The sequence below is a fragment of the Gnatocerus cornutus genome, chromosome 1 (genome assembly GCF_029298725.1).
Source record: "Gnatocerus cornutus isolate USDA-ARS CGAHR chromosome 1, icGnaCorn1.1, whole genome shotgun sequence".
Lineage (NCBI taxonomy): Eukaryota > Metazoa > Arthropoda > Insecta > Coleoptera > Tenebrionidae > Gnatocerus > Gnatocerus cornutus.
In genome coordinates this window covers 15,535,082-15,559,714 of record NC_142233.1, presented here as the reverse complement: position 1 = coordinate 15,559,714, position 24,633 = coordinate 15,535,082, and the positions used below count along the sequence as shown (strand labels likewise).

At 28.6% G+C, this 24,633-nt stretch overlaps 2 protein-coding genes across 3 annotated transcripts in view; one reads left to right on the top strand and one right to left on the bottom strand.

Annotated features, from left to right (window-relative positions):
- The window catches only part of LOC148180490 (orexin/Hypocretin receptor type 1-like), a 201,642-nt gene that overhangs the window by 34,570 nt on the left and 142,439 nt on the right, over positions 1-24,633 (bottom strand). The gene's annotated exons all lie outside the window — the stretch shown is intronic.
- LOC148180491 (pfs47 receptor-like) lies at positions 23,731-24,492 on the top strand. The gene is made up of 3 exons (XM_088049814.1): positions 23,731-23,862; positions 23,913-24,109; positions 24,174-24,492. The coding sequence occupies exons 1-3, from the start codon at positions 23,799-23,801 to the stop codon at positions 24,441-24,443; spliced, it is 531 nt and encodes a 176-aa protein (XP_087905940.1). The 5' UTR covers positions 23,731-23,798; the 3' UTR covers positions 24,444-24,492.

Here is a 24,633-nt window from a genome sequence, read left to right as displayed (position 1 = left end):
TCCGACGACGATTTCAGAAATTTGCTATTTTTACTGGACGTAAAATGTTTTGAGTGCCACTCCGGTATTTCCAGGTCTATGTTTTTAAAATTCTGCAGCCTGAGGAAGCATAGACTGTTTGGTAAGTAGGAGAAAATTAAGAATTGTAGATCCAAAACTGTGGATTTTGGAAAATTTTCTTTCTTAGTGCCGTAACTCATACATTTAGTAACACACTTAGTAAGCTTAAACTCTTTGTTTTGTAAAAGTCAAATTTACAAATTTTGGAAAAAGTTGAAATTTTCCCGAACTCAAGATCTTCATTAGTTCTTCTGAGTGAAATAACTCCCGAATTCCCTGATGTATTTTTTTAATTTGGCTCCCTTAAAAAGTTTAGGTTTATTGTTAAGTGAGCAAAAATAAAAAATTGTAAGCCCAAAATTCCGGATTTTGGAAAATTTTAAATTTTTGAAGATAGCAAAATCTGTTTTTCTCGGCATTCCCGGTGTTATATTTTTATTATTTATCAATCACTCTTAGTATTCTTGGCCTTTTTGTAGTTTGATCAAAATTTGAGAATTGTAGAGTCAAAATTACGGATTTTCGAAAAACTTAAAATTTTAAAGATCCCAAGTTTTCAATAAAATTGCTTTCAGGTCTATATTTTTATAATTTGCGTCATTTAATTAAATTCAGCGTTTTGTTATGTGAGCAGAAATTGAAAATTGTAGATTCAAAATTATGCATTTTGGAAAAAGTTGAATATTTTCTGACTGCATGGATTTTTCTGAGTGCCATAACTCCCAAATTTCCGGTTCTAATTTTTTTAATTTGTCACACTTAAAAATTTTAAACCCTTTGTTAAGCGAACAAAAATTGAAAAATGTAGATTAAAAATTGCGCATTATAGAAAATTTTGAATTTTGAAACGGGCAAAATTTCTATTAAACTTTCTTCGGTACTTTTGGAATTGCTTTTACTTTGTAAACTAAAAGTGTTCGTTAAGTGGAAAAAATTAAAAATTGTAAGCCCAAAATTGCGGATTTTGGAAAATTTTTAATTTTTGAAGATGCAAAAATCTCTGTTTTTTTAATCAAGTGCCATAACTCCGGCATTCCCGGGGTTATATTTTTATAATTTATCAATCACTCTTAGTATTCTAGGGCTTTTTGTAATTTGATCAAAATTTGAGAATTGTAGAGTCAAAATTACGGATTTTGGAAAAACTTGAAATTTTAAAGAACCCAAATCTTCTATAAAATTTCTGAGTGCCATAATTATGGTGCTTTCAGGTCTATTTTTTATAATTTGCGTCATTTAATTAAATTCAGCGTTTTGTTATGTGAGCAGAAATTGAAAATTGTAGATTTAAAATTATGCATTTTGGAAAAAGTTGAATATTTTCTGACGGCATGAATATTTCTGAGTGCCATAGCTCCCAAATTTCCGGTTCTAATTTTTTTAATTTGTCACACTTAAAAATTTTAAACCCTTTGTTAAGCGAACAAAAATTGAAAAATGTAGATTAAAAATTGCGCATTATAGAAAATTTTGAATTTTGAAACGGGCAAAATTTCTATTAAACTTTCTTCGGTACTTTTGGAATTGCTTTTACTTTAAAAACTAAAAGTGTTCGTTAAGTGGAAAATAATTAAAAATTGTAGGTCCAAAATTGCGGATTTTAAAAAATTTTGAATTTTTGAAGATGGCAAAATCTGTTTTTTTTTTCTGAATGCCAGAACTCCGGTATTCTCGAATCTATATTTTTAAAATTTAACACACTTAGTAAATTTGAGCTCTTTGTTGTGAGCAAAAATTAAAAATTGTATAGTTAAAATTACGAATTTTGGAAAAAGTTGAAATTTTCCAAAACACAAAATCTCCATTAGTTCTTCTGAGGGTCATAACTCCCGAATTCCCTAATCTAAATTTTTGAAATTTGACACACTTAAGAAGCTTAGACTCTTTGTTGAGTGAGCAAAAATTAAAAATTGTTGACCCAAAATTGCAGGGTTTCGAAAATTTTAAATTTTTGAAGATGGCAAAATCTGTTTTTTGTGCCATAACTCCGACATTCTCGGGGCTATATTTTTAAAATGTATCACACTTAGTAAATTTGGACTCCTTGTTATGTAAGCAAAAATTGAGAATTGTAGAGTCAAAATTGCGGATTTTGGAAAATTTTGAATTTTTGAAGAACTCAAAAAAACTTTCTAAGTGCCATAACTCTGGTCCTTTCAGGTCTATATTTTTAGAATTTGAGTCATTTAATTAAATTTAGCGATTTGTTAAGTGTGCAAATATTCAAAAATGTAGACCAAAAATTACAAATTTTGGAAAAAATTTTCAGAAGTCATGATCTCCATTAGTTCTTCTGAGTACCATAACTCCTGAATTCCCGGATCTACAAATTTTAAACTTGCCACACTTAAGAGTTTTGAGCTTTTTGTTAAGTGAGCCAAAATTGAAAAATGTAGATCGAAAATTGCGCATTTTGAATTTTGAAACAGTTAAAATTTCCATTGAACTTACCGAGTACTATAACTTCAGTACTTTTGAACATATTTCTTTCAAATTGCTTTTTATTTATTTTGTGAACTAAAGGCGTTTGTTAAGCAAGAAAAAATTAAAAATTGTTGCTCCAAAATTGCAGATTTTGGAAAATTTTGAATTTTTGAAGAATGCAAAATCTCTATTCTTCTTGCTTATTGCCAGAAACTCTAGTATTCTCGGCGTTATATTTTTAAAATTTAACACACTTAGAAAGCTTAAGCTGTTTGTTATGTAAGCAAAAATTGAGAATCGTTAAGTCAAAATTGCGGATTTTGGAAAAACTTGAATATTTATAGATCGCAAAATCTCCGCTTTTCTTTTGAAGTGCCATAACTCTGATATTCTCAGATATATAGTTTTAAAATATTACACATTTAATAAGCTTGAGCTGTTTGTTATGTACGCAAAAATTGAAAATTGTAGACCCAAAATTGCGGATTTTGGAAAATTTTGAATTTTTGAAGATGTCAAAATCTCTGTTTTTCTTTCCGAGTATCATAACCCCAGCATTCCTGGGGATGTATTTTTATAATTTGTTACACTTAGTAAGTATGACCTTTTTGTAGTATGAGCAAAAATTGAGAATTGTTGAGTTAAAATTGCGAATTTTAGAAAAAGTTCAATTTTTCAAAATCGCAAAATCTTCATTAGTTGGTTTGAGTGCCATAACTTCGGTATTTCCAATTCAATGATTGTAAAATTTGCCTCACTTTATAAGATTGAGCTGATTGTTAAGTACACCAAAATTGAAAATTGTAGAGTCAAAATTTCGAATTTTAGAAAAATTAGAATTTTTAGAGACCGCAAAATCTCCGTTACTTTTTCGAACCGCCATAAATCCAAAATTCTTCGGTATATATTTTTAAATTTTACACATTTAATAAGCTTGAGCTCTTTGCTAAGTACGCAAAAATTAAAAACTATAAACTTATAATTGCGGATTTTGTAAAATTTTTAATTTTTCAAAATAGCAAAATCTGCGGTTTTTTATCTCAGTGCCATAACTCCGGTATTCCTGTGTTTATAGTTTTAATTTTTTTTTACACATAATCAGTTTCAGATGTTTTTTAAGTGTGCAAAAAATTAAAATTTTATTTTAAAATTTGAATTTAAATTAGGTCAAAGCTCCAGTAAATATTGAGAGGGCCATACCTTTAGTGGTTTTGGTTTAAAATTGTTGAAATTTGCTATATTTAATAATCTTGAGCTGTTTGATAACTGTGAAAAAATTGAAAATTGCAGAGCCAAAATTATAGATTTTGAAAAAATTTGAATTTTTGTAAAACGTAAAATCTCCATTAATCAGTCTGAGTGGCATAACTCCGGTACTTTTGGCTCTATATTGTTAAAATTTATCACACTTAATAATCGTGACCTGTTTGTCCAGTAAACAAAAATTGAAAGATGTCGATCAAGAATTAAAAATTTTGGAAGAAGTTCAATTTTTCAAAAATGTAAAATTTCAATTTGTTCTTCTAAGTGCCATAACTCCGGCATTCCTAAACCTACATGTTTAGAATTTGCCACAAATAATAAGATTAAACAGCTTGTTAAGTGAGCATAAATTGAAAATTGTAGACCCAAAATTTCGGATTTCACAAATTTTTTTAATTTTCTTTTTCGTTTTTTTAACATCACTTTCTATCACCTTTAGTTACAAGGTTTCTCAACTAATTTACAATCATTAAAAACAAATAAAATTACCCCACCCTCCCCTACATTCGCAGTTTTATTGAAAAGTCGTAAATAAAACTTGCAGAGTGTAAATGAAAGTAAAACCGTAAAACTTCATTGCCAATAACGAGAGGATCAAACTCGCAAGACAAGAATATTCAATTTTTGGAGCCAAACCGCTCCTTTCACCCATAATAAACAGGATAATAATAAAAATAAATTTTATTCGGCTTTTAAGAGATAACTAGAGCGCAATTTATGGAACATAATAATCACAATAAAATTCTCAACAATAGCATTGAACAGAAGTGTCGTAAAAAATTAACTGGTTCTGATGAGGAACAGGAAAAACAGCAATAAAATTAGCTTAAAGTTAAATATTTTTTACTCTTTTCGCGCCTAAATTCATTCTATTAACGGAGTTTTAATCGCCAGTTGATTTCACGCTTCACAGTTGAGCCCTAAGAAACTTTTTTTCAATTCGACTGAATTGCCTAATTTTGCAGTTGCTCGACGTTTTCATTATTGCTCGTGTCTGTTTCATTTCACCTTCCATTCTATTTTAGGCTAGCATGTAAGATAAAGAGAAATTAGGTAATTAGTGAAATTAACTGTTGGGAGTTTGAGTCTGCATTCAAGTTAGACTTTACCAGCAAAAAGGATTAACTAACTGAGCTCTTTAAACTACTTAGATAAATTAAATGCGAAGTTTTTTGTGCATCATGTGTGAAACTTTCTCTTATCCTGTCTGTTATTCAAATCTGATCTTTTCTCGAAAGTTGAGTTTAATGTGATGTCAAGCATTTGAAGTAGGTGCCCAAATGCTGCAGATTTTTTTAAGAACGCGAAATCTCCATTTGGTCTTTTGAGTGTCATAACTCCGGTATTTCCGGGTGCATATTTTTAAAAACTTTTTTTTAATAACTTAATTAGTTCGCACTGTTTAGTAAGTGAAGGTAAATTTTAAATTGTGGGCCCAAAATTGTGAATTTTGGATGAATTTGAATTTTGAAAGGACCCTAAATCGGAGTGCCATAACTCTCGTTATTTCAGGTTTACAGTTTTAAGATTATTGACATTTAATAATCTTGAGCTGTTTAGTAACTGAGCAAAAATTGAAAATTGTAGACCCAAAATTGCAAATTTTGGATAAACTTGAATTTTTAAAGAATCCCAAATCTCAATTTAACCTTCGGAGTGCCATAATTCTGGTATTTTTAGATTTATATATTTTAAATTCGCGACACTTAAAAAACTTGCATTGTTTAATAAGTGAGTAAAAATTAAAGACAATAGACCAAAAATTCCAAATTTAGGATAAAATTGAATTTTTAAAGAATCCAAAATCTCAATTTAACTTTTGGAGTGCCATAATTCTGGTGTTTTTAGATCTATGTTTTTAAAATTAAAAACATGTTACAACCGTAAGCTGCTTGTTAAGCCACCAAAATTTGAAAATTGTAAACCTAAAATTACGGATTTTGGAAGAATTTGAATTTTTTAGCAATGCAAAATCTCTATTAGTTCTTCTGAGTGCCATAACTTCGGTACTTTTGGATTAATATTTTTTAAATTTGCTACACTTAAAAGCCTTGCATTTTTTAGTATGTGAATTAAAATTGAAAACAGTAGACCGAAAATTGCGAATTTTGGATAAACTTGAATTTTTAAAGAATCCAAAATCTCAGTTTAACTTTTGGAGTGCCATAATTCTGGTGTTTTTAGATCTATATTTTTAAGATTAGAGACATTTAACAACTGTAAGCTGCTTGTTAAGCGAGCAAAATTTGCAAATTGTAAACCTAAAATTACGTATTTTGGAAGAATTTGAATTTTTTAGCAATGCAAAATCTCTATTAGTTCTTCTGAGTGCCATAACTTCGGTACTTTCGGATTTATATTTTATTACTTTGCCACACTTAAAAAAGTTGCATTTTTTAGTATGTGAGTAAAAATTAAAGATTGTAAACCTAAGATTGCGCATTTTGAATAAACTTGAATTTTTAATGAATTCAAATTCTCAATTTAACATTTGGAGTGCCATAATTCTGGTGTTTTTGGGTCTATATTTTTAAAATTTGGAACATTTATCAATCATAAGCTGTTTGTTAAGTGAGCAAAATTTGCCAGTTGTAGTCCTAAAATTACGGATTTTGGAAGAACTTGAATTTTGAAACTTGAAAATCGCTATTAATTCTTTGGAGTACTATAATTCCGGCACTTTTAAGTTTATATTTTTAAAATTAGCGACGTTTAGTAACCTTGAGCAGTTTGTTAAATGAGCAACAATTAAAAAAAAAATTTTTTCTTTTTATCTTATCTAAGAAATGGACACACCTACACCATTCTTTCTTTAATTTGACGTGCTCATTCAATAGTTTTTTTATTATTATTTATCTTATATTGCTTATCGTACGTATTGTTGATTGTGGCAGAAAAATATTTGTGTTTACATAAAAAAGTTTTATTCACCACTCGAGAAATTGAGAAAATATTAAAAATAATTATTGTATTATTTTTTGTGCAGAGAATTTTTGTAAGCGCGAAGTGTAAAATGTAGAATGCGGCTCGCTGATTGGTCGCTGATTTGTCAAATTGTCACCAAATTGTAGCAGCAATAGAGTGAAAACTTGACAACAGCTTGTGGCGCCATCTATAGTCGAAAATTGATATGTATCCATTACAGGTGTCTAACTTGTCTCCTTTAAATCCTGCGAATTTCTAAAATTGCTTCTTTGTAATTTAAATCGGTGCACTCTGCAGGAAAAACTACGTATATAACAACAAACAAAATAATTTGATTATTTTACAAAAATTTGTAGATTTTTGACCCAAAATGAAAATTTTTGGATAAACTTGAATTTTTAAAGAACTCAAAATGTCTGTTAAACATTTGGAGTGCCATAATTTTGGTGTTTTTGGGTCTACACTCTTGAAATTAAAGACAAATAACAACCTCAAACTGTTTGTCAAGTGAGCAAAATTTGAAAATTGTGGACTCAATTTTAATAATTTTGAAAAAAATTGATTTTTTAGGTACGCAAAGCCACAATTAAATTGAGTATTGAAAAAAACTACTCAATTATTCCCATAACTTCGGTACTTAAAATTACAAATTTTGGAAAATCTGGAATTTTTCAGCAACGCAAAATTTCCATTAATTCTGCCGAGTGCCACAGCTGTGGTACTTTTGAATTAATATTTTTAAAAATTTAGTAACTGAGGGAAAATCAAAGATTGTGAGCCTAAAATTACAAACTTTGGATAAACTTGAATTTTAAAAAAATCCAAAATCTCTATTAAACATTCGAAGTGCCATAATTCCGGTGCTTTCATTTTTCGATTTTTCAAATCAGTGACGTTAAATAACATTGAGCTGTTTGTTACATGAGCAAAATTTTCAAATTGTAAACCTAAAATTACGGACTTTGAAAGAATTTGAATTTTTTAGCAACGCAAAATCTCTATTTGGTCTTCTGAGTGCCATAACTTCGGTACTTTCGGATGTATATTTTTTTAATTTGCCACACTTAAAAACCTTGCATTTTTTAGTATGTGAGTAAAAAGTAAAGATTGGAGACCCAAAAACGCGATATTTGATGAAACTTAATTTTTAAAAGAATCCAAAATATTAATTTAACTTTCGGATTGCCATAATTCTGGTGTTTTTGGATGCATATTTTTAAAATTTGGGACATTTAACAACCGTAAGCTGCTTGTTAAGCAAGCAAAATTTGAAAATTGTAAACCTAAAATTACGGATTTTGAAAGAATTTGAATTTTTTAGCAACGCAAAATCTCTATTAGGTCTTCTGAGTGCCATAACTTCGGTACTTTCAGTTGTATATTTTTTTTAATTTGCCACACTTAAAAACCTTGCATTTTTTAGTATGTGAGTAAAAAGTAAAGATTGGAGACCCAAAAACGCGAACTTTGAAAAAACTTAATTTTTAAAAAAATCCAAAATATCAATTTAACCTTCGGATTGCCATAATTCTGGTGTTTTTGGATGCATATTTTTAAAATTTGGGACATTTAACAATCGTGAGTTGTTTGTTAAGTAAGCAAATTTTGAAAATTGTAGTCCTGAAATTACGGATTTTGGAAGAACTTGAATTTTGGAACTTGAAAATCGCATTAATTCTTTGGAGTACTATAAATCCGGCACATTTAAATTTATATTTTTGAAATTAGCGACGTTTAGTAGCCTTGAGCAGTTTGTTAAATAAACAAAAATTGAAAAATTGTTGACTGGATTTGTTTTTCTTTTTATCTTATCTAAGAAATGAACACACTTACACTATTCTCTCTTTAATTTGACGTGCTCATTTAATAGTTTTTTATTATTATTTATCTTATTTTTCTTATCGTACGTATTATTGATTGTGGCAGAAAAATATTTGTGTTTACATGAAACAGTTTTATTCACTACTCGAGAAATAAAGAAAATATTAAAAATAAACGTTATTTTTCCTGCAGAGAATTTTTGTAAGCGCAAAATGTAAAATGCTGCTCGCTGATTGGTCGTTCAGAGCTGTCATAATTGTCAAATTGTCACCAAATTGTGAAATTTTGACAACAGCTTGTGGCGCCATCTGTTAATGAAAATTGACATGTATTCATTACAGGTGTCTAACTTATCTCTTTCAAATCCTGCTAATTTCTAAAATTGCTTCTTTGTAATTTAAATCGGTGCACTCTGCAGTAAAAACGACGTAAATAACAACAAACAAAATAATTTGATTATACTGCACTATGCTCCCGATAAATCTCCACATTACATCTCCACAAACAATCCGAGCACGAAACGCTTTGTGTATGCAAGTGTGGAATCATAGCTTCACACCACACAGCCCAAACTAATTCAAACACCACAACTCCAACATTGATGAAACCCGAATAAAAAATCAATTCACTTGTAGAATGCCGTTTTCCAAAAATCCGCTGAAAGAATAAGATCAAAAAGGAACTGATTGAATGCATTTCCGTCTGCGTCCAATGTCACGGTGCTGACTAAACAAATAAAGGCCAGCTTTGTGAAATCCAGAACTGGAAAAAAATTCGATAAGTGCCCATTCGGAGGGAAGGAGCAAATGGAATTTGACGGGGAGACGGCGAATGGTGGCGCGTTTTTTTCTTAATTCTTCCAGGCCGGACATCGTCTGTTTAAAACGAGATTGAATCCAATCTTCTCTAATAAGTATGGAAAAATTCGCATACTTTGATCCGGATATCCGTGTTGATGTTGAGTTACAAGCTTTTTTGTCCCTTTTCGCCCTTGATGCCGAGTTTACTATAATTAAATTGGGCTTACAACGTTAGATGCGTCTCTCCTAGCAAAACTAATTAACACATTGACGTAATTTTCTCCAATTTCCATATTTTAATCCCGGTAAACTACCGCTTTTGCCTGCAGTTGTGCACATTCTTGATAAATGATTCCGGTTGGAAGTGTTAAGTTCTACAATGGAACATGGGAAACTCGAAACTTGCGACGATTATACACTGTATACTGTTAACAAAATTTAATGGGACCTCTCAAACTATTTAGTTATGCTACACCAACTGGTGGAATTTCACAGAGTTTTTTGTAGTGCTAACCTTAGGAAGGTCGTCTTATCAAAGCAGTGATTAACCGATTGATTAATCAAGAGAAAATTCTGATCAAATGTAGACAAGTAGAAAGCGTCTTCTAAGGAAAATGTAAAGAAAAATTTACCAAGAATCAGGAGGATTCAAGAGGAAATCAAATAATGGTCAAAAGAGGATCTAAAAAAACTAAAACATGAGCTGAAAAAAAATTCTGAAGAAAATTGATACACAGTTTGTTGAATTTTAGAATGTTTAAATTTTATTAGAGAACCTATTTTTTTATATTCCGTAGCTTCAAGAATTTTACTACTAAAGCAACAAAATTTGACACATTTACTTCTCTAACGCCGTTAATTAACTGTATTAAATTGCAAAATTTTAGCACAAGAATTAGAAATTTGAGAATTTCTCATTTCTCTTGCAAAATTTAATTTCAAAATTTTCAATTAATGTTCCGCAACTTTGGCAATTTTACCATTAAAGCAATGAAATTCGGTACACGTATTTCTCTAAAGCCGTTGTTTATCTGTTTTTAATTGCAGAATTTTAAAACAAAAATTAGAAATTTTAGAATTTTTAATTTCTCTAGCTAAATTTAAATTCATAATTTTCAATTCCGCAACTTTGCCAATTTTACCATTAAAGCAATAAAATTTCATACACTTATTTCTCTAAACCCGTTAATTAACTGTATTAAATTGCAGAATTTTAGAACAAAAATTAGGAATTTTTGAAATTTTTCATTTCTCTTGCAAAAATTTATTTTCAAAATTTTCAATTAATATTCCACAACTTTGGCAATTCTATCATTAAAGCAATGAAATTTGGTACACTTATTTCTCTAAAACCGTTAATTAACAGTATTAAATTGCAAATTTGTAGAACAAAAATTAAGAATTTTTGATATTTTTCTTTTCTCTGGCTAAATTTAAATTCAAAACTTTCAATTAATTTTCCACAACTTTGGCAATAAAACAATGAAACGTGGTCACTTACTTCTCCAAAGCCGGTAATTAACTGTATTTAATTGCAGAATTTTAGAACAAGAATTAGGAATTTAAGAACTTTTCATTTCTCTGGCGAAATTTAAATGCAAAATTTTCGATTATCTTCCGCAATTTTGTCAATTTTACCATTAAAGTAATAAAATTTGGCACAGTTATTGCCATAAAGACGGTAATTAAATCTGCTTAATTATAGAATTTTTGATAAAGAATTAAAAAAATAGAATTTCTTATTTTTTAAGAAATTTGAATAATAATAATAAATAATAATAATAAAATTTACAATTTTATCGCTTTTGGAATAAAAATTAATGCATTTATTCTTCTAAGGGCGTTTATTAAATTTGCAATGTTGTGGAATGAAAGAATAAGATTTTTTACTTTTCTTGCAAAATCAAAATTCACATTTTTTTTTAAATTTCCAAACTTCGGTCATTTTACAGCAAAAGTAGTGGAATTTGGAACAGATATTTCTCTAAAAGCATTTATTAAATGTGCCAATTTGTAAAATTTTGAAACAAGAATTGAGAATTTTTAGAGTTTTTAAACTTTTTTTGCGAAATCAAAACTCAAAATTGTTTTTACGTTCCACAACTTCGTCAATTCGGCGCTAACGCAACGAAATTTGGAACATTTATTACCTTAAAGGCATTGACTAAATGTAGCAAATTGTATAATTTTAGAACCAGGATTACTAATTTTAATTTTTTTTATTTCCAAAACCAAAATTCAATATTTTTTTTAATTACGCAACTTTACCAATTTTAGCGCTAAAGCAACAACATTTTCTACACATATTGCATTGATTTTGGGAAACCAAAATTCAAAATTATTGTTTAAATTCTTTAACTTTTACAATTTTCCGGTTACAGCAATGCAATTTGGTGCTCTTATTACCCTAAAGACGTTGATTAAAAACGCCAAATTGTAGATTTATACAACAAAAATTCGAAATTTTAGAATTTTTTAATTTTTTTTGAAAAACCAAAATACAAAACTTTATTTTAAATTCGTACCTTCGGCAGTTTTAGCGTTAAAGCAACATCATTTTGTACACTTATAGCCTTCAAGGTGCTGATTATATGTGTCCAATTGTAAAATTTTAAAATTAAAATTAATAATTTTAGAATTTTTCATTTTTCTTACAAAACGAAAATAGAATTTTTTTTTAAATTCCGCAACTTTGGCAGGTTTAACGTTAAATTAACGACATATTATACACTTATTGTCTTAAAGGGACTGATTTATATGTGCCAAAATAAAGAATTTTAGAACCAAGATAAAAGAAATTAGAATTTTTTATTTTTCTCACAAAACCAAAATTCAAAATTTTATTTTAAATTTCACAACTTTGCCAATTTTTTGTTACAGCAATATTATTGCCCTAAAAGCGATGACTAAATGTGTTAAATTGTATTGACTTAACGACGTTGATTATATGTGCCAAGTTGTAGAATTTGAGAACCGGAATTAGAAAATTTAGAATTTTTAATTTTTCTTGTAAAACCAAAATTCAAGATTTTCTCTTAAATTTTATCGCTAAAACAATGCAATCTCGTGCACTTATTGTCTTAAAAGCGTTAACTAAATGTGACAAATTGTAGAACTTTTGAACCAAAATTAAAAATTTTTGAATTTATCGTTTTTCTAGCAAAATTAAAATACAGAATTTTTTTCGGTAGTTTTAACGCTGAAGCACAAGTTTGTACACACATTGCCTTAAGGAGGCTGACTAAATGCGCCAAATTGTAAAATTTTAGGTCAAGAATTAAGAAATATAGAATTTTTTATTTTTATAAGGAACTCAAAATTTTAGTTTTCTTTCAAAATTTCATATCTTTGACAGTTTTATCTGTATGGAAATGACAATTGGTACCCGTATTGCCTTAAAGGTATTGATTAAATGGGATAAATTGAAGAACTTTGGCACTAGAGTTAAAATATTTTAGAATTTTTTATTTTTCTTGCAAAATCAAAATTCAAAATTATTTTTTAAACTCTAAAACTTTCGCAGTTTTATCAACAAAGTAATAAAATTTCGTACACTTATTACCTTAAAAGCATTGATAAAATGTCCCGGATTTTAGAATATTGAAACCAGTTTTAAGAATTTTAGAATTTTTATTTCTATTGGAAAACCAAAATTCAAAATTTTTGTGGTGATTTCGTAGATTTGGCAAATTGTCCCCTAAAGCAATAACATTTTGTACACTTATTGCCTAAAAGACATTAATTAAATGTGCCAATTTGTAAAATTTTAGAACCGAAATTAAGAATTTTACAGTTTTTTTTTTCTCTTGCAAGACCAATATTTAAAAATTTTCTTGGAAACTCAGCAACTTCTTCCACCGCTAAAGCAATGAAATTCACAGAAAAACACGTGACAGAAGCAGCAAAACGTCGAAATTGTCAAAATTGTTGAAAATTTTTAAAATCAAACAAAATTTTTGAAAAGTAGTTCTTCCACGGTTAAAATTTTTAAGATTTGCAAAATCTAGCAACAACTCCGAATTTCATCATTTTAGCCTTAAAACTCTTCTATTAAAAATTTTAAATAAAAAAGAAGTTTTTGAGAATTTGGCACAATAAATACAATAAAAACTATTAATTTTTTTTAAGAACTTCGGAATTTTTGATTCGATTTAACAATGAGAAAGTCTAAAGGTTTGAAATTTTTTTTTGAAAAATTTTGATTAACTTTCAAAATAAAAATCCCAAAATTTGTCACGTTGGACAAACAATTTTGTAATTCGGCGCTGTTAATAAGCAGCGCCAAATTACAAACCTTTCCCAATTTGATTGATTTAGAGTTACAAAGCTTTAAAAATTTTTGGAAAATTTTGATTATTTTTCAAATTAAAAATCTCAAAATATGTCACGTTAGACTCACAATTTTGTAATTTGGCCCAGTTAATAAGCAACCACAAGTTACAAACCTTCCCTAATTTGATTGTTGTGATGTTAAAATTACAATGTTTAATAATTTTCGTTACATCAAAAAATTTAAAATTTCTAAAATTGGTTTTTTTTACTCTATAATTTTAAAATTTGATCCAGTTTGTAATCAGATCTAAATTAGTAATCTCCCCTAATTTGATTTATGTGTCTTCAAAAATATCAGATTTTCAAGTTCTAACAAAATCTTTTTGGAATTTTTGACTCATTTTCAGAAAAAAATTCTAAAATTCATTCTGTTTACTATTATTTATTTATTTATTTATTATTTATTTATTATTTATTTGTAATTACTTATTTATTATCTATTTACATTAAAATTACTATAGCTGCAATTTATAATTAAATGTTTTGAAAATATTCGGTTTATATTCAAAATAAAAAAATCAAAATTTGGCAAATTTGACTTACAATTTTGTAATTTGATACTATTAATAAACTACCTCAAATAACTAATCTCTCCAAATTTTATTCATGTCGCGCCAAAATTACGGGAGGTACAAGTCAAAATATTTTTTTTTGAAAATTTTTGTTAATATTTAGAATAAAAAAATTCCAAAATTTATCTTGTTTGACTTACAATTTTGCAATTTTCCACAATTAATAAGCAATTCCAAGTTACTAATCTCTCAAAATATGATTGCGGTGGCGTTTAAATTTCCCCTAATAATTTTTTAGCCGTTTTTGATACATCCAAAAATTTAAAATTTGTAAAATCGGAAATTTTTGCTCGATAATTTTGGAATTTGACTCAGTTTTTAACTAGGTCTAAATTAGTAATCTTCCCAAATTTGAATAATGTGCTTTCAAAATTACCAAAATTACAAGCTATAATAATTTTTTTGCAAATTTTTAGTTAATTTTTAGAATAAAAAAAATCCAAAATTAATTCTGTTTGACTTCCAATTTTGCAATTTGACATACATAACAAGCAACTTTAAGTTACCAACCTCCTCAAATTTGAGTGATGTGACGGTAATACTACCAAAGTTACAACACTTAATTAAACCTTTTTGGAAATATTCGGTTCATCTTGAAAATAAAAAATTAAAAATTGACATGTTTGACCTACAATTTTGTAATTTGACACGGTTAATAAGCTACCCCCAGTACCTAACCTCCTCAGATTTTAGTAATGTGGCGTCAAAATTACGAGAGTTAAAGCCCTTAACACGTTTTTTTAGTTTTTAGTTTATTTCCAAAATCAAAATTCCAAATTTTATGTTTTTCGACCTACAATTTTGTAATTTAACACAGTTTTTAAGCAATCTTTAAGCAATTATGAAACGTTAACGCCTTTTAGCCAACACTTAACGATTCTGAATAGTTCCAACGAAATGACTTTCGACGCGAAAAGAGGCTCCGCGGAAATTGCGCGAGATTTTCAATATCGCCGGGAAATTGTGACGTAAAAGCGCTATTAAAATTTATAATCATCTCAAATTATATTTTCATAGGACGCGACTCGATAATTTCAACAGACTGTCCATTTCGTATTCCTTACACCTCCAATTATCAGGGTAAACAGAACCCGCCCGGACAAGGTAAAGACCGCGGCGCTACAACTAATTCCCCAATCTCCTGTCTCAGTTAATTTCATTCGCCACAATCCCACGAACATCTATTAAAAGGGCTCCTTTGTTGTGGGGGTTTTTATGAATTGGGAAATGCACAACACGAGAGCTTTTATTCAACAGGTCCGCTAAATTATTCCCTGTCGTGCGGGTGTGCAGTAAGGCAATAAAGATTAGGGAGAATTGAAAGGGGGCAAAAATGAAGGGCTTTTGTGATGGAAGTACTGTTTGAGGTATTGTACTATTGGGAATTGTTATGTTTTCAATTTAAGGGACAATTATTTTAATTACTGACTAGTTTTGTGCAAGAGAAGAAATAAATATTTCTAAACTCGGTCGTATTTGCTCTAGTATTTTGAAATTTGGCACAGCTAGCAATTAGGTCTAAATAAATAAGTTCTCAAAATTTAATTGGTTTTGCGTCAAAATTACCAAAGTTACAAATTTTAATAGTTTATTTGCAATTTTTTGGTTCATCTTCAATATAAAAATTTCAAAATAAATGGTTTTTGACTTGTAATTTTGCAATTTGGCACAGAGGATAACCAACCGCAAAATACTATTCTATTCAAATTTGATTGCTGTGGGGCTAAAGTTGCCAGAGTTACAACCCTTAATATAAAATGTTCGCAGTTTTCAGTTTATCCAAAAAAATAAAATTATTAAAATGAGTCGTTTTTGCTCTATAATTGTGAAATTTGGCAGAGTTAGTAACTAAGTCTAAATTAATAAACTCCCCAAATTTGATTAATTTGGCGTAAACATTACCAGAGTTACAAGCTTTAAAACGATTTTTTTGGAAATTTTGATTAATTTTTAAAATAAAAATCTCAAAATTTGTCACGTTTGACAGACAATTTTGTAATTTGGCGCAGTTAATAATCAACGCCAAATTAAAAACCTCCCCTAATTTGATTGTTGTGATGTTAAAATTACCAAAGTTACAAACTTTAAAAGCATTTTTTGGAAAAATTTTATTAATTTTCAAATTAAAAATCCCAAAATTTGTCACGTCTGACTTACAATTTTTAAATTTCACGCAGATAATAACCAACCCCAAACTACTAATTTTTCCAAATTTGATTGCTGTGGCATTGAAGTTGCCAGAGTTACAACCTTTAATAAAAAATGTTCGCAGTTTTCCGTCCAAAAAAAGCGTAATTTAAAAAATGGGTCGTTTTTGCTCTATAATCTTAAATTTGATTCAATTAATAAGTAGGTATAAATTAAGATACTTCTTAAATTTGATTGATTTTACGTTAAAATTACTAGAGTTACAAGCTTTAAATTGATTTTTTGGAAAATTTCGATTAATTTTTTAAATTAAAATCCCAAAATTTGTCACGTTTGACTTACAATTTTGTAATTCGGCGCTGTTAATAAGCGGCGCCAAATTACAAACCGCCCTTAATTTGATTTATTTACCGTTAAAATTACCAGAGTTACAAACTGTAAAATAAATTTTGGAAAATTTCGATTAATTTTGATAATAAAAATCCAAAAATTTGTCACGTTTGACTTACAATTTTGTAATTTGACGCAGTTATTAAGCAACCCCCAATTATAAACCTTCTCTAATTTGATCGTTTTGACTTTAAAATTACCAAAGTTACGAGGTTTGAATAATGTTTTTGGAAAATTTGGATTAATTTTCAAAATAAAAATCTTAAAATTTGTCACGTCTGACTTACAATTTTGTAATTTGGCGCTGTTAATAAGCAGCGCCAAATTACAAACCTCCCTTAATTTGATTTATTTACCGTTAAAATTACCAGAGTTTCAAACTGTAAAATAAATTTTGGAAAATTTCGATTAATTTTGAAAATAAAAATCCAAAAATTTGTCACATTTGACTTACAATTTTGTAATTTGACGCAGTTATTAAGCAACCTCCAATTGTAAACCTTCTCTAATTTGATCGTTTTGACTTTAAAATTACCAAAGTTACGAAGTTTGAATAATGTTTTTGGAAAATTTGGATTAATTTTCAAAATAAAAATCTTAAAATTTGTCACGTCTGACTTACAATTTTGTAATTCGGCGCTGTTAATAAGCGGCGCCAAATTACAAACCTCCCTTAATTTGATTTATTTACCGTTAAAATTACCAGAGTTACAAACTGTAAAATAAATTTTGGAAAATTTCGATTAATTTTGAAAATAAAAATCCAAAAATTTGTCACGTTTGACTTACAATTTTGTAATCTGACGCAGTTATTAAGCAACCCTCAATTATAATCCTTCTCTAATTTGATCGTTTTGACTTTAAAATTACCAAAGTTACGAGGTTTGAATAATGTTTTTGGAAAATTTGGATTAATTTTCAAAATAAAAATCTTAAAATTTGTCACGTCTGACTTACAGTTTTGTAATTTGGCGCTGTTAATAAGCAGCGCCAAATTACAAACTTCCCTTAATTTTATTGATTTAGCGTTAAAATTATCAGAGTTACAAACTGTAAAATAAATGTTTGGAAAATTCCGATTAATTTTGAAAATAAAAATCCAAAAAATTGTCTCGTTTAACTTACAATTTTGTAATTTGACGCAGTTATTAAGCAACCCCCAATTATAAACCTTCTCTAATTTGATCGATTTGACTTTAAAATTACGAAAGTTACGAGGTTTGAATAATGTTTTTGGAAAATTTGGATTAATTTTCAAAATAAAAATCTTAAAATTTGTCACGTCTGACTTACAATTTTGTAATTTGGCGCTGTTAATAAGCAGCGCCAAATTACAAACCTTCCCTAATTTGATTGATTTAGCGTTAAAATTACCAAAGAAATAAGCTTTAAAAAATACTTTTTGAAAAATTTTGATTAATTTTCAAATTAAAAATCTCAAATATGTCACGTTTGACTCACAATTTTGTAATTTGGCGCAGTTAATAAGCAACCCCAAGTTACAAACCTTCCCTAATTTGATTGATGTGATGTTAAAATTACAACGTTTAATAATTTTCGTTACATCAAAAAATTTAAAATTTCTAAAATTGGTTGTTTTTTTTACTCTATAACTTTAAAATTTGATTCAGTTTGTAATCAGATCTAAATTAGTAATCTCCCCTAATTTGATTTATGTGACTTCAAAAATATCAGATTTTCAAGCTCTAACAAAATCTTTTTGGAATTTTTGACCCATTTTCAGAAAAAAATTCTAAAATTCATTTTGTTTGATTTACAATTTTGCAATTTTACACACATATTAAGAAACTTCAAGTTACAAGCCTCCCCAAATTTAAGAGGGGTGATATTAAAATTACTAAAGCTACAATTTATAATTAAATGTTTTGAAAATATTCGGTTTATATCCAAATAAAAAAAATGAAAATTTAGCAAATTTGACTTACAATTTTGTAATTAGACACTATTAATAAACTACCTCAAATAACTAACCTCTCCAAATTTCATTTATGTAGCGCCAAAATTACGGGAGTTACAAGTCAAAATAATTGTTTTTGAAAATTTTTTGTTAATATTCAGAATAAAAGAATTCCAAAATTTATCTTGTTTGACTTACAATTTTGCAATTTCCCACAATTAATAAGCAATTCCAAGTTACTAATCTCTCAAAATATGATTGCGGTGGCGTTTAAATTTCTCTTAATAATTTTTTTAGCAGTTTTTGATATCAAAAAATTAAAAATTTCTAAAATCGGAAATTTTTGCTCTATAATTTTGGAATTTGACCCAGTTTGTAACGTGGTCTAAATTAGTGATCTCCCCAAATTTGAATAATGTGCTTTAAAAAATACCAAAATTACAAGCTATAATATTTTTTTTTGCAAATTTTCAATTTATTTTTAGAATAAAAAAAATCGAAATTAAATTGTGTTTGACTTACAATTTTGTAATTTGACATACTTAACAAGCAACTTTAAGTTACTAACCTCCCCAAATTTGATTGCTGTGCCGTCAAAATTACCAAAGTTACAAGCTTTGAGCCAAAATTCTATAAATTTTCGATCTATTTTCAGAATAAAAAATTCCAAAATTAATTCTGTTTGACTTACAATGTTGCAATTTGACATACTTAATAAGCTACTCCAAGATATTAATCTTCCCAAATTTGCCTAATGTGACGTTAAAATTACCAGAGTTCTAAGCTGTAATAAAATTTTCAGAAAATTTTTGATTCACTTTCTGAATAAAAAATTTCAAAATTAGTTCGCTTTGACTTACAATTTTGCAATTTAACACAGTTATTATGCAACCCTAGATTATTAACATCCCTAAATTAAATTCGTGAGCCGTTAAAATTACGCGGGTTACAGCCCCTAACATAGGAATGTTTTTTTTTCAGTTTTCGGTTTTTCCTCAAAATCTAAATTTTGTCTCTTCTGATTTAAGAATAATTTTGAAATTTGGCACGGTCAATAAATAAGTCTAAGTTAGTAACCTTCCCAAGTTTAATTGCCGTGGTATTAAAATTACGACATTTACGGCCCTTAGAGTCAGAATATTTTTCTTAAAAAAATTTCAGAAGCTCAAAATGAATCTAAAAACCCGTAAAATAAATAACACTTGCTCTTTAAATACCACGCAAATCGTCTCGCAGCGTGCAAAATGCAATTTCTTTTAATTTCGAAGCTGAATATTTATCTTGCATGATTCACAGTTTGCAGAATTAGTGCAGGGGCGGATTATGCACAATTTTCTGAGTTCTGCCAGGATGAATATTTCCGTAATGAACTGAAAAACATTTCCCGTTCACGCGAGAAAATAAATATTTAATGTTGCGAAAAATGATCATAGAAATTTGATTGATAGATTGTAGCTCCAAATTGAATAATCGCATGTCCACCGGTCATCAAGTTTCCAAAAGAAGAATTTTGTTGGGTTTCAACTTGTACGTGACAAATTAAACTTACATATTCCGTTTGGTGAAATGCGGAGTTGGAGGTGACAGCTGGCGCTTAAAACACAAATCGGACTTTCAATGGCAATAAATATCAACGATTTCTCGGGTTTATCGGGAAAAGTTGTGAACGATTTTTTCGTTCAATAAATGTGTGCTTATTTTAAACTATAAACCTGATAATACAAAATGAAGATTTTGGGTTCTTTAAAAAATGAAGTTTGTTCAAAACTCGCAATTTTAGGCCTACAATTTTCAAATTTTGTTCATTTAGCAAACAGCTCAAGGTTATTAAATGGTACTAATTTTAAAAATTTAAGCCTCGAAATACCAGAATTATGGCACTTCGAAAATTTAATGGAGATTTTGAATATTGAAAAATTCAAGTTTACCAAAAATCTACAATTTTAGATCTACAATCTTTAATTTTTCCTGACTTATTGAACAATACAAGCTTTTTAAGTGTGGTAAATTTTAACAATGTTAATCCAAAAGTGTCGAAGTTATGGCACTCTGAGGGATTAATGAAGATTTTGTGTCCCTGAAAAATTCAAGATTTTCCGAAATCCGTAATTTTGGATCTACAATTTTCAAACTTTGCTTGTTTAACTAATAACTTAAGGTTATTAAATGGTACTAATTGCAAAAATGTAAACCTAAAAGTAACAGAATTATGGCACTCCGAAGGTTTAATGGAGATTTTGGATTCTTTAAAAATTCAAATTTTCCCAAAATCTACAATTTTAGATCTACAATCTTCAATTTTTCCTGACTTATTAAACAATACATGCTTTTAAAGTGAGGTAAATTTTAACAATGTTAATCCAAAAGTGTCGAAGTTATGGCACTCTGAGGGATTAATGGAGATTTTGTGTCCCTGAAAAATTCAAGATTTTCCGAAATCCGTAATTTTGGGTCTACAATTTTCAAACTTTGCTCATTTAACAAACAACTTAAGGTTATTAAATGGTATTAATTCCAAAAATGTAAACCTGAAAGTAACAGAATTATGGCACTCCGGAGGTTTAATGGAGATTTTGAATTCTTTAAAAATTCAAATTTTCCCAAAATCTACAATTTTAGATCTACAATCTTCAATTTTTCCTGACTTATTAAACAATACATGCTTTTAAAGTAAGGTAAATTTTAACAATGTTAATCCAAAAGTGTCGAAGTTATGGCACTCTGAGGGATTAATGGAGATTTTGTGTCCCTGAAAAATTCAAGATTTTCCGAAATCCGTAATTTTGGGTCTACAATTTTCAAACTTTGCTTGTTTAACTAACAACTTAAGGTTATTAAATGGTACTAATTGCAAAAATGTAAACCTAAAAGTAACAGAATTATGGCACTCCGAAGGTTTAATGGAGATTTTGGATTCTTTAAAAATTCAAATTTTCCCAAAATCTACAATTTTAGATCTATAATTTTCAATTTTTCCTGACTTATTAAACAATACATGCTTTTAAAGTGAGGTAAATTTTAACAATGTTAATCCAAAAGGGTCGAAGTTATGGCACTCTGAGGGATTAATGGATATTTTGTGTCTCTGAAAAATTAAAAATTTTCCGAAATCCGTAATTTTGGGTCTACAATTTTTTAAATTTGTTCAATAAACAAACAACTTAAGGTTATTAAATGGTACTAATTTCAAAAATGTAGACTTAAGAATACCAGAATTATGGCACTCCGAAGATTTAATGGAGATTTAGGATTCTCAAAAAATTCAAGTTTACCCAAAATCTACAATTTTGGATCTACAATCTTCAAATTTTTCTTACTTACAAAACAATGCATTTTTTTTAAGTGTAGTTAATTTTAAAAATTTTAATCCAAAAATACCACAGTTATAGGATTCAGAAAGAGTAATGGAGATTTTGCGTCCCTGAAAAATTTTAGTTTTTCCAAAATCCGTAATTTTGGATCTACAATTTTCAAACTTTGCTCAATAACCAAACAACTTAAGCTTATTAAATGATAGTAATTTCAAAAATGTAAACTTGAAAGTACCTGAATTATAGCACTCTGAAAATTTAATGAAGATTTTGGATTCTTTCAAAATTAAAGTTCACCCAAAATCCGCAATTTTTGGTCTACAATCTTCAATTTTTTTTTATTTATTAGACAATGCAAGTTTTTTATGTGTGATAAATTTTAAAAACGTTAACACAAAAGTGTTGAAGTTATGACACTCGGAAGGATTAATAGAGATTTTGTGTCTCTTAAAAATTCAAGTTTTTCCAAAATCCGTAATTCTAGGTCTACAACTTTCAAATTTTTGTTTATTTAACAAACATCTCAAGGTTATTAAATGGTACTAATTTCATAACGTAAACCTGGAAGTACTAGAATTATGGCACTCCAAATGTTAAACGAAGACTTTAGATTCTTTAAAAATTAAAATTTACCCAAAATCCGTCAAATTTTTATCTATACTTTTCAATTTTTTCCAACTTATTAAATAATGCAAGTTTTTTAAATGTGGTAAGAATGCTGACCCAAAAATGTTGAAGTTATGGCACTTTGAAAAATATAATGATGATTTAGGGTAATTCAAAAATTCAAATTTCTAAAATCTCTAAATTGTGGACCACAATTTTCATTTTTCATATGGTTTTAAAAACAACTAAAACCAATTTGATATGAAAAATTTCAAAACTATAGTCCCAGATTTATCAGAGTTATGGCACTCAAAAGGCAAAATGGAGACTTTCCGATCTTCAAAAATCCAAAATTTCTAAAATCCGTAATTTTAATTTTGGGACACTAAGTAAACATCTTTAACTAATTAAATGTAAAAATTGTAAAAACTATAAATTTAAATTTACTGGAGTTATGGCACTCAAAAAAAGTAATAAAGAGTTTTCGATCATCAAAAATTCAAATTTTCGAAAATCCGCAATTCTAAATCTACAATTTGAAAGTTTAACAAACAGCTGAAACGGATTAAATGTAAAAATTTCCAAAATTATGAACCATAATTTACCGGAGTTATGGCACTCAAAAGGAGCAATAAAAACTTTTTTGATTTTCAAAAATTTATATTTTCTGAAATTCGCAATTCTGGGTGTCTACGATTTTAAATTTTTGCTCACTAAACAAACAGCTGAAACAAATTTAATGTGAAAATTTTCAAAAATGTCACTCAAAAGGAATACTGATGATTTTCTGATATTCAAAAATTCAAATTTTCTAGAATCCGCAATTCTAAGTCTACAATTTTGAATTTTTGCACACTTAACAAACAGTTCAAGGGTATTAATTGTCACTAATTTCAAAAATATAGGACTGAAATCTTCAGAACTCTGGCACTCCAAAGGTGTAATTGGCATTTGCGTTCTTTGAAGTTGAAGTTGAAGTTAATCCAAATTTACTATTTATTTTTAGGTCTACAATCTTCAATTTTTCCTCACTTACTAAACAATGCAAGGTGTTTAAGTGTGCCAATTTAAAAAAAAATAAGATACAAAAATACCACACAATTCACATATCTACTGCTTTTTTTATTGATTAAAAGTTATCTTTGAAGTTATCATAGAAATCAGGTCAATTCCGAAATCATTCTTAGAAATTCTGGTGCTACGTGCAATTCTAAGGAAAAAAGAAAAAATGTTGTTATTTCCACTTTTCTTGATTTTCTTCAAATTCAGTCTTATTTCGTCTCTGATGATCGGTAAGTGTTTATTAATAGATAATCCCAATTGATAAGTCCAATATTTTTAGATGCCTACTGGCGTGATTACGACGGCGAAATTCCTCCAGACGCTTTAATCGCCGGGAAAAATCCCGATGGAAGCAACTTCTACGTCGGACAAGGCTACCTCGCCAAAGGAGGAATCATGATCGGCCAGATCAACGCCAATAAAACAGAAATTTACGTTGATTTTAGTGGAGTCACGCACATTACCCAGTATATTAAGGTAAAATTCAAGTCAAAAATTCAATTTTAATATTTCTAAATATCTAAACAAATTATTTTTTTAGATTTTGTGTGGAACTCAAAGCCATTTCTCTTGGCTTCTCACAAGTGGAGACACTCTTCTCAATGATATTGTGGGCAAAAATCCAGTTGTTGGTGGCCATGAAGACAGACTGGGCTTCAAACTTTATGTGGGACGAGGGAATTACGAAGGGTTCGATTTTATTGGGAAAGTGGTGTCGCAAGGGCACTATGTTGACAACATTTTTGGCGTTTTTAATGGGACTACACGCATGGTGATTCCTACGTATGAAGTTCTCATTTATAATCCTTAGTTTAATTCACATGTAAATTCACAGAACAATAAACACTTTTTTTTTCAAATTTTCTAATTTAGTCACCTTTTTTTTGTAAATTTCGTGTTTTGTCCTGCAGCATTTTGTAATTTGCCACAATAAATAAGTCAGTTAAGAAAAGTAATATCCCTAAATTTGATTGCTCTAGTGTCAAATTTAACAGAATTAA

Excerpts from the sequence above, each read along its gene's own strand:
- LOC148180491 (XM_088049814.1), top strand. The coding sequence starts at position 23,799 with ATGTTGTTATTTCCACTTTTCTTGATTTTCTTCAAATTCAGTCTTATT. Across the intron at positions 23,863-23,912 it reads TATTTCGTCTCTGATGATCG|ATGCCTACTGGCGTGATTAC; the intron begins GTAAGTGTTTAT and ends CAATATTTTTAG. Across the intron at positions 24,110-24,173 it reads ACATTACCCAGTATATTAAG|ATTTTGTGTGGAACTCAAAG; the intron begins GTAAAATTCAAG and ends TTATTTTTTTAG.